This window comes from Podarcis vaucheri (assembly GCF_965113315.1).
Source record: "Podarcis vaucheri genome assembly, chromosome: 7".
Lineage (NCBI taxonomy): Eukaryota > Metazoa > Chordata > Lepidosauria > Squamata > Lacertidae > Podarcis > Podarcis vaucheri.
Genome location: NC_138765.1, coordinates 57,492,284 through 57,505,518, shown reverse-complemented (window position 1 = coordinate 57,505,518; position 13,235 = coordinate 57,492,284). Strand labels below are relative to the sequence as shown.

General features: G+C 44.1%; 1 protein-coding gene across 1 annotated transcript in view; it reads right to left on the bottom strand.

The window, feature by feature from the left end:
- Window positions 1-9,036, bottom strand: part of SLC6A2 (solute carrier family 6 member 2) — a 57,403-nt gene extending 48,367 nt beyond the window's left edge. The window contains exons 1-2 of the mRNA XM_082232926.1: window positions 8,937-9,036; window positions 8,026-8,335 (exon numbers count right to left, since the gene is read on the bottom strand). Coding sequence (XP_082089052.1) covers window positions 8,026-8,329 — 304 coding nt within the window. The 5' untranslated portion in view covers window positions 8,330-8,335; window positions 8,937-9,036. The remainder of the gene's footprint in view (window positions 1-8,025; window positions 8,336-8,936) is intronic.
- Between the last annotated feature and the right edge of the window lie 4,199 nt (window positions 9,037-13,235).

Below are 13,235 nucleotides of genomic sequence, written 5' to 3'. Positions count from 1 at the left end.
CTAATTGAGGGGCAGTATTTCAATATGAGTAGGAAAATGAGAGTACCCCTAAACATATTTTTTTTTTTAAAAAAAAAGCACTGCATTTGAGTAAATACGGCAATCATAATGTTCATTAACTTCAGTGGGTATGCTCTGTGCCACCCTAACATTGAATGCTACCCCATGCCCGGAACTAATATCAAACACGTGAATGCAATTTACATTTGCCATTGTTGTTGCTTTCAGTTTGCAAAATCATATGTAATTGATTACATTCCTCCCTTTGCGTTGTGTTTCCTTTTGCCCTGAAATGAACAGGGTGGAACAATGTCACGAATTACATAAAGTACATAAGTTGCACAATTTTTCTGCAGCAGACACTGATATGAAAAAGGTTGGCTTTGGTGGAAGATGAACTGCAGCAGAATGGAAACCACGCTGCATGCAATGAATACAGGGCAGAGCAGAAAAAAATGTGTTTTGATATCCTTAGTCAGCAGCACGACTGCTTCTGGTGCGAAGGCCCTGACAGGTTCCCAGCAGTGCCAGCTCCCAACACTGGCCCTGCATAGCCCAGACAACCCATAATGTCTTCCCTTTACAAAGAAAATGGACTTTTACATTCACCTTTGTCATGCTTTGGGGAGAATTACTGCAAGAGCTAGTAGAGATAAGCCGTCTGCACAAAGGACGCACTGTGCCAGAACTCTCATCCATGACCTTCCCAAGGCAAATGATAAATAAATAAATCACCAGAGAACAAAGCCCCAGAATGCAGGAAATGATTTGTGTGTGTGTGCGTTTAAATATCCTTATGCTACTACTTGGGGAATCGGGCCAAATCTTTTAAGCCCAGGTGATTGAAGTTAAAGCATCCGGCGTTTGTGCATGAAAATGAAAGACCCAAATTCATGGGCTGGCTGGTAGAGAGCTTTAATCTGATATATCTCCAACTTCAAAATGACAATGGGCCCAGGGCTTGCTTAGGTGTGGGGTTGTCAGAGCAAGTCACCAGAGGACTTGTAGGGATATCCACAGCTATCTAGATGAGGGAATAATCATTCTAATGCCTACGACTGGTTTGGATGTCCATGCATATTACTTAACTTGGGAAAGATATTTATTTATTGGCTTGTTGACACATGTCACACTGAATACAGGTACATGCTGACCCTACACACACATTTGTGTGGAAGAGTGTACACTTGCTGATTTGTACAGCTCAACTACTGTGTATAAAGGTATAGAAATTGTACACCAGTTGCACATTGCATGTGAATAACTGTACGAGTATACAGATCAACTATTTTGTGCAGAGGTACACAGACTGCTCATGCATTGAGTGTAATATGTGGACAAGATTATAGCCTGAGGGTTCTGGTGACCCACATATAACTGGTTCAGATATGGGTGTCCATCACCTGTCAATGGTTACATAAAGTTACGTGGTACATGTGTGTGAGAAAGAAAGAAAGAAAGAAAGAAAGAAAGAAAGAAAGAAAGAAAGAAATTGAAAGTTCCTATCACCCCATGATCTCAAACACAAAGCTTTTCAGCCAAGTCAGTTCACAAGTTCAGCCATCAGATATCAAATGCACAGGAATCATACGCAGGGCAAGCAAGTGATGTCCTCCTTGTGTGAATGGCACATGACAAATTTGCCAAACACTCTTCAGTTTCAGAATGTGAACATTATGTTGCATTTGTAACCAGAAACATAAGCAAGTGTAAGTAAACTTGAACAAAGCAAGTTTTCTGACTGGAAACTGTTTTCTGGGCCCTAAAACATAAGCTCTAGGAGGCTAGTTCCATCCCTTGCAATTCTAATTTATACCTATCAAAACTCACTGTAAAAAACATTATTGTAAAGGTTTGCAGAAGCAGGCCCATTTAGTTCATTGACTCATCTAGCTCAATTAGGTCCATCTAGCATTTCCAAGCCCTACTCAGAGATACTGGGGATTGAACCTGGGACCTTCTGCATATTGATGCCATTACTGAATACTGACCACAATCCAGAGAAGAGCTATATGACAAAGCCAGAGGTATTCATTATCCCAACAGGCCGGAGCTCCTAAATGTCTATTGGGTGAGTATTCTTCTCCTGTTCTTCCATCCAAAGCTTGTGGTTTCTGCAGCCATCAACTATGCAAAGCAGATGCTCTCCCACCAAGCTATGGGGAATGCACATTCACCTATCCCCTTTGAGTTCTATTTTCCACTGCAACTTTCAATGAGTCAGCTTACATTGTGGAGGGCATATCTATAACGTCTACCTTCTGCTTGAGAACTTCCGCTTATATTGGTCCACTCTGAATCACCGCACACGGCTACAGATATTCTGTGCTATGAAGTTTTGCAATACCACTCCAAATCCTGTTGCAGACATTCCTATAACGTACTTTGCCTATATTAAAGGTAAAGGGACTACTGACCAATAGGTCCAGTCGTGACTGACTCTGGGGTTTCGGCACTCATCTCGCTTTATTGGCCGAGGGAGCCGGTGTACAGCTTCCGGGTCATGTGGCCAGCATGACTGAGCTGCTTCTGGTGAACCAGAGCAGTGCACAGAAACGCCGTTTACCTTCCCGCCAGAGCGGTACCTATTTATCTACTTGCACTTTGACGTGCTTTTGAACGGAGCAACGGGAGCTCACCCCGTCACGGGGATTTGAACCACCGACCTTCTGATCAGCAAGTCCTAGGCTCTGTGGTTTAACCCACAGCGCCACCTGTGTCCCTATATTGCCTATATTGCTCTGTGTTTATTGCATGTTGACTAAAACTCAATGAAAATCATTTATTGAAAAGCAAGAAGTATGTTTAGCTACTGTTGTATAATCTGGCAACCAAGTGGTCCAGGCTTTATAGCATAGCTGTGTCTTCTGTTGCTGGTTCCCTTGTAGCCAAACGTCTACCCCAGTCTTGCCAAGAGTTCTCCATCTGTTTGCCATGCTCTCTGTTCCTCCAGCATGGAACTGGCAGATTCCCAAAGATGGAGTTACTCCAGCAAGCATGCAGAAGGCATCTTGCTGTCAAAAGCAAGTCCAATTAGACAGACTCTAGAAGGACTGGGCCTCCTGTGTGTACACAGCCTTATATAAACCAGTCCCTTGAACTATCTTGCTGAGCATCACCTACTCTGACTGGCAGCAGTTCTCTGGGGCTTCAGACAAGGCACATACCCAGCCCTACCTGGAAATGTTGTGGACTGAACCTGGGACCTTTGGAATACAAGGCAGAAGCTGTACCACTCAGCAACACCTCCTCTCCTTAAGGAGAAGCACCTTTATCCAGTGCCAGATTTACGTATAAGCTAAACAAGCTATAGCTTAGGGCCCCACTCTCTTGGGGGCCCCAAAAAATTTTTAAGGAAAAAACACCTGGATCTACATTTCCAAAATATAAGACAAAAAAGAAATAAAATAAAACCTACAAACCGCAACAGTGTTTTGTGTTGTGTAGGCTCCTATGATGTAAGTAATGGGCCCCGCCTGCTAGCCTGCTCCCTAAAATATCCCTGGTTTGCTCATTATGAGTCTTTGTAAACTGTGTTTCTAAAGGAACTTTTGTTATTGCCAAATGCCAATGTGTTTGCATTATTAAGTTTGTTATGAATAAAAAAATCATTTTACGTTAGAGCTTAATAATTATTTCACTATTGATATACTTCTTCTTAATTGTATTTCGGTTCAACAATTACTTTGATAAAATACATATTTTGTTATGTGCAAATGGCTTCAGATACCTATTAGGTCCATAAATTACCATATAGCATATATTCAACACACACACAAAAAAACAGCGACAATTTGTTGTTGACAAAGGACAGCTGGACATATAAAGGGCCCCATTACCTTCAGTAGCTTAGGGCCTCATGAAACCTAAATCCGGCCCTGCCTTTATCCCTTTTATCTGTTGACCAGATGAAATCTGAACTGTCCTAGTTCATTGCTCTGCACCTGGTTGCACTGTGACAAATTTACACAGCTGTCAAATCATGCAACTCTGCACAACTGCCTAGTCCTCATGGTTCCCTGCAGTTTCTGCAATGAAGGGGAGTTCTTGTTCAAGTGGAATGGCAGCAAGGGAGCGCATGTCCCTGACATAGACTGCACACACACAACACATTTAAAGCGCCCCACAAGAAAAAGTCACCAAAAAACCCCACGAGAACTATGGATTCTTAAGGGTGCTGTGAAGTGTAGCTCTGTGAGGGACAAACTACAGTTTCCAGGATTATTAGCCAGGAGGCTGGCAGATGTGTTTTCCATGTATGGTGTGTATACAGCCACAGATACAAAGCCATGGAAATGGAATCTTAAATTAATCTTAAATCCAGCAGTGGGTGCATGAGCTGTTGGGTGAGCCACAACTATTAACCCTGATGGCTAATTGGAATTAAGAGGCAGCATCTACTGAACACCAGTTGCTGAGAGGGCCCAGCAGGGGACTGACGTGGGAAGGAGGAGGGTGGGCTAGATGGGTCCTTGATGTGATCTAGCAAACCCCTTTGCATGTCAGAGAAGCTTGGAAATCACAAGAACTTCATCCAACTTTAAATACAGCAAGGCAGAAAAGTTTGGATAGGCCAAACTTCCCAAATCTGCACATACACACATCAGACCACCTGCAAATTGTCGAGGGTCTTGGCAGACCACTTGGAATATATATATATGTATGTGTGTGTGTGTGTGTGTGTGTGTGTGTGTATATATATATATATATATGCTTTCGTAGATTTTCACGGGTACAGGAATGCAGGTTTTGGTGTCTTCGGGTGTCTTCCCGTGTAAGAGTCGGGGTGTCTGTGCGACGTTTCGACGAGGTCTCACTCGTCATCTTCAGGCTGGTGCTTTCGGCTTCTTGTTACTGGAACAGAGAGTTCCAGTAACAAGAAGCCGAAAGCACCAGCCTGAAGATGACGAGTGAGACCTCATCGAAACGTCGCACAGACACCCCGACTCTTACACGGGAAGACACCCGAAGACACCAAAACCTGCATATATATATATATATATATATATATATATATATATATATATATATATATATATATATTCTACCTGTTGTAGCAATTGCAATGCCCTGCATTAGATTTTAATTTGCATTTTTATTCCCTGTTTATCTTCTATGTAGTATTGGATTGCATTGCAATCCAAATCCAATAGAATTCTATAGAATTCAAATAGCGATTGTTTTTTAGAGACACACCACAGGCCACATGCATGAAGCTTGTGCACCACTGGTGATTGGAAGACCACAGTTTAGAAGTCCCTGAGGTAGTAATTTCATAGGGACGGGGGGTTCTGTACACAGCCCTACACTGATCACTGGGCGACTGGATTTGATCCACTCTCAAAATAAGTCAAGCTTCTCTGGGACAGCCACGGTGGGTGGATTGCTGCACATCTATTTCACAAAAAACAAAGTTCTGATTTAGCAGCCTTTCTGTACAGTATTTTCTTTAGGACAGATCTACCACATCAATCACTAGAGGATTGTTGCACCCCAAGTGATGGCTATGCAAAAGTAGTGGATCTGGGTTCAAATCCTACTTAAGATACTGAAAAATAGGATTCCAGGTGGAAAAATCGAAACTTGAGACAGAGTTGTTAGAACCAAAGACCAAGGTAATATCGAGAATGTACAACTTGCTGCTTAAATGGAACACTCAGGATGAGACAGTTAAATCAGCCATGATAAAATGGGCTCAAGACATTGGTTACAATATTATGTCTGAGGACTGGGAAAGGTTATGGACCACCGGTATGAAGTTTACGGCATGTAATGCCTTGAAAGAAAACATTATGAAAATGGTATACAGGTGGTACATGACCCCAGTCAAGCTCGCTAAGATATACCATTTGTCTGATAATAAATGTTGGAAATGCAAGGAGGCTGAAGGGACATTCTTTCACCTCTGGTGGACTTGTCCAAGATTGAAGGCCTTTTGGGAAATGATCTATAACGAGTTAAAAAAGGTGTTTAAGTACACCTTTCCCAAGAAACCAGAGGCCTTCCTTCTGGGCATTGTCGGCCAGAAGGTGTTAAAAAAGGATAGAACTTTTTTTATGTATGCTACAACTGCAGCAAGAATTCTTATCGCCAAGCATTGGAAGACCCAAGATTTGCCCACACTGGAGGAGTGGCAGACGCAATTGATGAACTACATGGAACTGGCCGAGATGACTGCAAGAATCCGAGACCTGGGAGAAGAGGCAATGGAGGAGGACTGGAAAAAATTTAAAGACTATTTGCAAAAGTATTATAAGCTGTATGAAACATAAGACGTCGTATGATTTGGAACGTTAGCCCCAGCAATGAAATTTAATTATCTATGAAATTGCTAACATTTGTGAAAGAATCAAAGTTTAAATGGGTAAAAATGATATTTTTAGAGTAAATGGAGAATAAGAGATCTAAACTTAAATTGCAACTGAAAATATAAAGAAACACACGAAATAAGGGTATAATTTGCTGATGACTTTATTATCAAGAATGCATTATGCGGGAGATGTGGGGAAGTCCAATGGAAATTTGAAATAAGCTATTGAAATGGATGTGATTTTCTGTTCTTTTTTCTTTTTTTTCTTCTATTCTGCTTTTTCTTTCTGTTCTTTCTGTAATTTGGAAAAATGTAATAAAAACTATTATAAAAAAAAACAAATCCTACTTAAGATACTGGTTGAGCTTGGGCTGATCACTCACTCAGCCTAACCCGCCTCACAGGGTGGTTGTGTGAACAAAAGAAGGGGTGGAGAAGAGACCTCTCTACACTGTATTGAGTTCCTTGGAGGAAGAAAGGGATAAAAATGTAATCATTAATATAACAATAATCAAAACAATCTGAGTATTTGTTTCATGGCCCAAAAGACACAATTCACAGCAGATCACCCATTCAGAGTCACCAGGAAATGAGACACTGACTAGAGTGCAGGGAATGAATCAGCCCCAAGATGCTGGGAAATTTTGAAGTCCTGGATCTGTATAGAAATGTTCATCATAGTCAGTTTGTAACTCAGCTCTCTCCCTCTTTCATAGTCGAGGAAAACAGAAGTGCTTAAAACAGCTTGCCCTTTCCACCAACTGCTCCCACTACACTCCCCTTTAGTCTGCAAAGAGTTTCATACTGCAATCCTAAACACAAGCTGTAGTCCTTAACACACTTATCAGTGGGGTAAGACTCAGTGGGAATCACTACTATGTTGCTCAGCTTCATCAAACTTAGCGGGTCTCACTTCTGAGTAAACATGCATAGGATGACACTTTCAAGCCGTAACCCCTTGCACCTTTCAAGTAAAACGTGCATCAGCTGGGACTGTCAAGGTTAGATCCTATAATAAATAATAATAATTTTTTATTTATACCCCACCCTCCCCGGCCAAGACCGGGCTCAAGGCAGCTAACACTGACTATAAATACAGTAAAAACATTAAAACACACACACAAAAACAGTTGATTAAAGTATAAGTTAGAATACAGTTTAAAATGCACAGTTAGCAGTAGTACAAGGAGCATGATGTGCTGGATTCAAATTTCTACTCATCCAGTGAAGTTCTAGGAGATCCCAAGCCAACCCTGTCACTCAATATAATTTTTTTAAAAAAAGAGAAGGTGGTGGTGTTTACTTCCTTGACACTGTTTGGAAGAAGGGAAAGGAAGAGGTGTGAAGGATAAGCAAATAAATGAACTCTAAGTAAGCAACCGTGTTTCAGATCAGGGTGCCCCCGTGTTCTTTACTACGGCCACCCTCATAACAACCCTAGGAGGTAGATCCCTGCTATTTCCCTTCTCCTGGTAGGAACTGAGGGTGGGAGCATGCGATTTGCTAAGGGCCTTCGTGTGCATCGAGGGATGGCACAGTGGGACAAGAACCTGCCTTCCACTCCCTGGCTTCCAAACCTTCTCCTAACCATTCGCGTAAAACTTCCACAGGCTAGTCTGATCGGTTATGCTATGGATAAACACAAAGATGCAGAAGAGAAGATCGTATGTGTACAAGAGAGAGATTGAGAGAGAGAGAGGAGAGACTTCTCTTACCTCCTCCGTTTTTATAGCAGAGATAGGGAAATCTCCACACGTTGGCCAGATCCACCGAGAACCCGATGACCGAGAGGAGGAAGTCGATCTTCTTGCCCCACGTCTCCCGCTCTGGCTCCGCGGCGGTGGGACTGTAGCGCGGGCTGCGGGTCTCCAGAAGGTTGCTGCTGGTGTACTGTACGCCGTTCTGCTCTTTCACCAGGAGAAGCTCCACGTCCTTCTTTTGGAGCGGCGGGTCAGAGCAGTCCCGCAAGGGCGCCACCGCCGAGTCCCTCTGCTCGGGCTGGCTCAGGGACTTGGTCATTGTCGCCTTGAGACGTCCAAGAGGAGAGAGAAAGAGGGAGGGGGAAAGACACACACACCGAGAGAGAAAGAGAAGCTCAGCGTGGGAGAGCGGAGGGGCGAAGCGCGAGTGGGAGGCGAGGCAGACTGGCGAGAAGTGGGAGCGAACGGAAGCGCCCCCTTCGTCTTCTCCCCCGGAGCGCGCAAGGGCGCTCTTGGCGAGGGCTCTCCAAGAGCGCAGCGCAAAAACGCGCCTCGGAGAAAGGAGGCGGTGAGGGAGGAGGGCATGCAAATGAGGCGGGTGTGTGAGGAGAAATGGAAAAAGGAGCGATTCTCTTTCCTGACACCCTTCCCCAGTTTTTTATTATTATTAATAATAATAAAAAGCAAAACCCTAGCTCGCCTCCTCCACCTCGGGGGCCAAACTAAACCGGCCCCTGATTCCAGGCTCCGCCGCCGTGCACCGTCTGCGCCTTCTTCTTCTCGCCAGCGGAGCGGACCCTCCTCGTCGCCCATCCCTGCTCCGCACCAAGCAGGTGGCCACGGAAGGGCACAAGGCAACGGTACTCCTGGGATTCAGAGTAACTCTCCCGCCTCTGTTAGCTTCCCACCCTCAATTGGGGACTCACCGCTTTACCCAAGGCGCACAGTCGCACGTCGAGGCGGAGGGGGGAGGGAAGGAATGTTGCTCATATCGCTCACCTAAGCTAAGTGCCAGAGAGAGAGAGAGATTCTTTAGGCACACAGATAGAATGTTCAGCTTGGATTCTAGAATCGTGGACATCGATTAATAGACAAAATTCGGACTGCCTACTCTTGCCTTCAGACGAGATCCCCCCCGTTGCTCAGGGATATCTCGTTGCCTCCCAGTCCCAGCCCACACACTTCTGCACACTTCTTCAAGATCAGGGATGGGGCACCTGCAGGCCTCCAGCTGTGGTTGGACTCCAACTCCCATCAGCCCCAGCCAGCATGGTCAATGGTCAGGATAGTAGTTGACATTCAGCAACACTTGGAAGCAGGAGTGCCAACTTTGCCCTGTGACCATGGGTGCCCAGGGCTGTGGGTGCCATGGTCCTGGCCCCCAAATTTGTGGGTGCTTGGCCCCTTCATGGGGAATTTTGTAGGTGCTTGGGCACCCAGGGCCCCAGGGAGTTGGCACCTATGCCTGAAAGGCCACAGGTTTCCACCACTGTTGCAGAAGAACTAGGGATGGATTATTCTCCCCAAGGAAACCCACCTGTCACCTTCATTACCTGTCCTTGGGTGCTTCTTTTTTGCCAGGTCTTTGGTTTTAAATTACCTGTGGCCTCCTTCAGGGAGTGGGATGTTTTGTCCTGCCTTTTCATAAATTTGAAAGTTTCTTTAGCTTTTACTTTGTTTTAGTTTTATGGTATGTGCTATTTTAATAAGTTGCTTTTGAGTTACTTTTTAAAAAGTGACCAATAAAATCAATAAATAATTATGGTAATTACTATTTCAGAATCACTGCTCCATTTGGAGCAAATGCTCTATCCTCAAGTAACGGCACTGTTAGGAAATTGTGGAAGAAGGGAGGCATCTCTATGGAGAGAAATCAGCATTACTGTTCCCAAGAATCACAGTTATAATGCAACACTGCCAGACTTGACATAGGGCCATCCTTGTGTGTTTATTTGTTTGCCTGTAGTTACTTTAAAAATGTTTATGCTGCCCTTCAATTGCAGAAATAAAAAGAAAAATATTCTCAGGGCAGCTTACACACACACAAAGCAAACATAGTAACCTTTGTTGGCATCTGTCTGTCTTGAGAGACAATGGAGTGCACCTCTGTGGATTAAGTCAAACCGCTGCATTAGCAGCACTTAAATGACTCCCGTCAGGGGTAGGCAACCTAAGGCCCATGGGCCACAAGTGGCCCACGGGAGTCATTTAAGTGGCCCACGAGCCATCCCCGAACCAAGCCGCCCGCTCGGCGAGTCCTTGCACACTGCACTAAACTGGTGCGGCTCAGCGCGGTAACTCACTTCCACGGTGCTGGAAATTGCGCCTGCGCAGATGCTGGAAATCATTGGCACGCTTGCTCACAAATGCGCACAATCTGGCCCGCAGAGGGATCTCTGCTGGAGTGAACTGGCCCTTGCGAGGTAAACCTTGCCGACCCCTGACTTAAGTGAACTACCCAGGGGGCAAGCATGGGCAGTGAGTATGGAGGTCCTGGGCTGCTCAGACGACAATACCTGGCTCTCTGCCTCACTGATGTGGTCCAAAGGAAAGCAGAGCAATACATTTGGCACCAGCTTGGCTGCAGGGGTTGCTGGACAGAGGCATACAAGGTGCCATCCAACAGTCTTAAGGATTCCACTCTGGATTTGTGTAGGGTTTACTCCTTAGCATTTTCTTCTCCTGAAGATATCCCACAAGGCAGCGGAGGTTTAGGATCAGAGTTTCCCTTCTCCTAGATGGGCTACCTTCCTAGATTAATGAGCCTCATGTGCCCCTCACTTCCCTCTACAGCACATTCAGAAACTGTCTTCTTGACCACTGAACCCATTATTGGTCTCATCCACTCAACCCACCAGAGCCTGTCTTTGCATGCAGGGGAAGTCCCTGGCTCGCCAAGTGTTTTGAGACCAATTGGCTACCTTCACCTGATTTTGCCAGCTAGTCAAAACCAATCTTGGGGTGTGGCCACTCTCCCATGCTGACAGCTTTTAGGAGGCACAGGTGAGAGCAGAATGCAATGCAGCGACCAAAGTTGGACAAACTACCCCAGAAGGAGCACAACATGTCCTCCACCAGAAGTACTACCCCTCCCCAAACAACAAAATCCAAACATAGTCCAGAGGGTGACTTTAATTCCTTCTGGAATAGTTATGTCATGTCAGTATGAATGGGCAAATATGTTGATTTCAGTTTCTCTTAGTGTCTCATTTTTCAAACCTTCAGTTCAGTTCTCCACATTTTCACATCAATTTGCAGTAAAAAAACAAAAACAAAAAGTCCTAATGAAAACCCATCAGCAGTTTAGTTCAACTTTCTCCTACTATATACATTTTTTTTTATTGCAATCTTGCCTAATGGAATATTTGGCAAGTAATTTCCCCTAGTATGATGCATCTTCATGTGTTATTTTCAGCAATATGTGCATTTTTACACACTCTTTCCCCCAGTACATGCATTTTCAAATCTCCTCCCAAAATATGGCGAAGAGTGAAGTCTAAAAGAAAGCTGCATTTTGGTGTGCATATTGCTTTCAGAAGTTATCTACATCTTTAAATGAGACCTGAAGTGAATTCCTCTCCCTGCTCCATCCCTTCATAGTCTTCATCCAACATAGTTCTTGAGCTATTCCCGTGTTTTTAGCAGACATCTGTCTGTCTGTCTCTCTTTCACACACACACATTCTCAAGCTCAAACCGCAATCCAATAGTGGTCCAATTTGCGCTATAAAATGTTTGCCCTTGTTCCACTTAATTTGAGTGAAGGGTAAAGAATAAAAACAAGCCAAATTCAGCTTTGAATCAGAGAGTAGGAAACAACAAAGGGTAGGGAAATCAGTGTCAATAATGCATTTAAAAAATAACACCTGCCTAACCAATCTGTGCGCCTTCAAGGCAGTGGGCAACAGTGACACATCTCATGCCCTGGGGCAATCTAGCCCAAATCAAGAGTTTTTGGAGTGTGGTTTTTTTTACTTCACTGATTTCAGCATAAGAAGAATGTTAAGTACATGTTTTTCCCTCTCATGAAAATCAATGGGATTTCAAACTTGAAGTTCGGCAACATCTGGAGGACCAAAGATTCCCCACTCCCATTCTGCATAGTTCCTAGAATGCATATGCATGAAATGGGAGATAAATGTGGGTTCTCAGGATTTACCTACAATTACAGTGTAAACAGAACCAGGGTTAGCCAAAGCTATTGCAGAGGAACTGTTCACACTAACATGCCTCCACACAGACACACAAGAGAGAAACCCAAACACAACCAGCTATGCACTGTCTTACACAACTGTACTTCAGATATACACTGTTAAGGTTTTGCCAGGCCCATTGTTGAGACAAATTTCACACCTTGTACATGGAAGAATTATATTTGTGCACAGGCAGTGCAGCAGACTGGCACACAGTCTGCCATGATGATGCTATGCACATCGGGACACACATCTGCACACTGTAGATGGAGATGGAGCAGAAATTCAGTTCAGTTCACATTTAAAGGCACATCTAATTGGTGCTTTCCAAAACAGTATGAGAACCAAAAACGCAGGCAGAGTTTGAAATATGCACTTATCTGAATTTTGCAATGCAGTTCTCCATCCACGTAATGTGTACAAAATGTATATATTAGGGTAAAGTGTGCAAAAGAGAGAGTGAGAGCATATATTAATGACAATAACATACAAAAATGCATCACAGCCGGGAACATTGTTTTGCAAAAGTATTTGGCAAAAATGGCATACACAAAATGGGAGAAATTAGCAGGTAAATTTTCATGAAGACATAAAAAAAAACCACCCCACAACCTTATGTAGCAATGTGGATAACTGAATTTCAGCTTGGAAAAATGAGAAAGAAAGAGAAACTGAAAACACCAGACCCACTCCTCCCTACTGCATAAAATAGACAATATTGTCGTGTATAGAGACAGAGGTCACACCTTGCTTCTTCAAAACCCCACAAAACTTAAGCCACCCAACCCCCACAAAACCAACCCCTGCTTTAACAGAGGTCTTATGAAAACTCACCAGCAGACAGGTTAATTCTCTTAGCAGAAGACGACACTCAACCAAGATAGATGTCCCATGCCCCAAAGGTTGCCGAGCTTGGTGGGTGAGACATATACCGGACCAGCAGGGCAGGATGAGTGTCGCAGACCCGGCTCTCCTTTGGGACCAGAGGAAAAGCTGTAGGCAAGGCACTAGAGAGCTTTTTAAACCTCTGTGT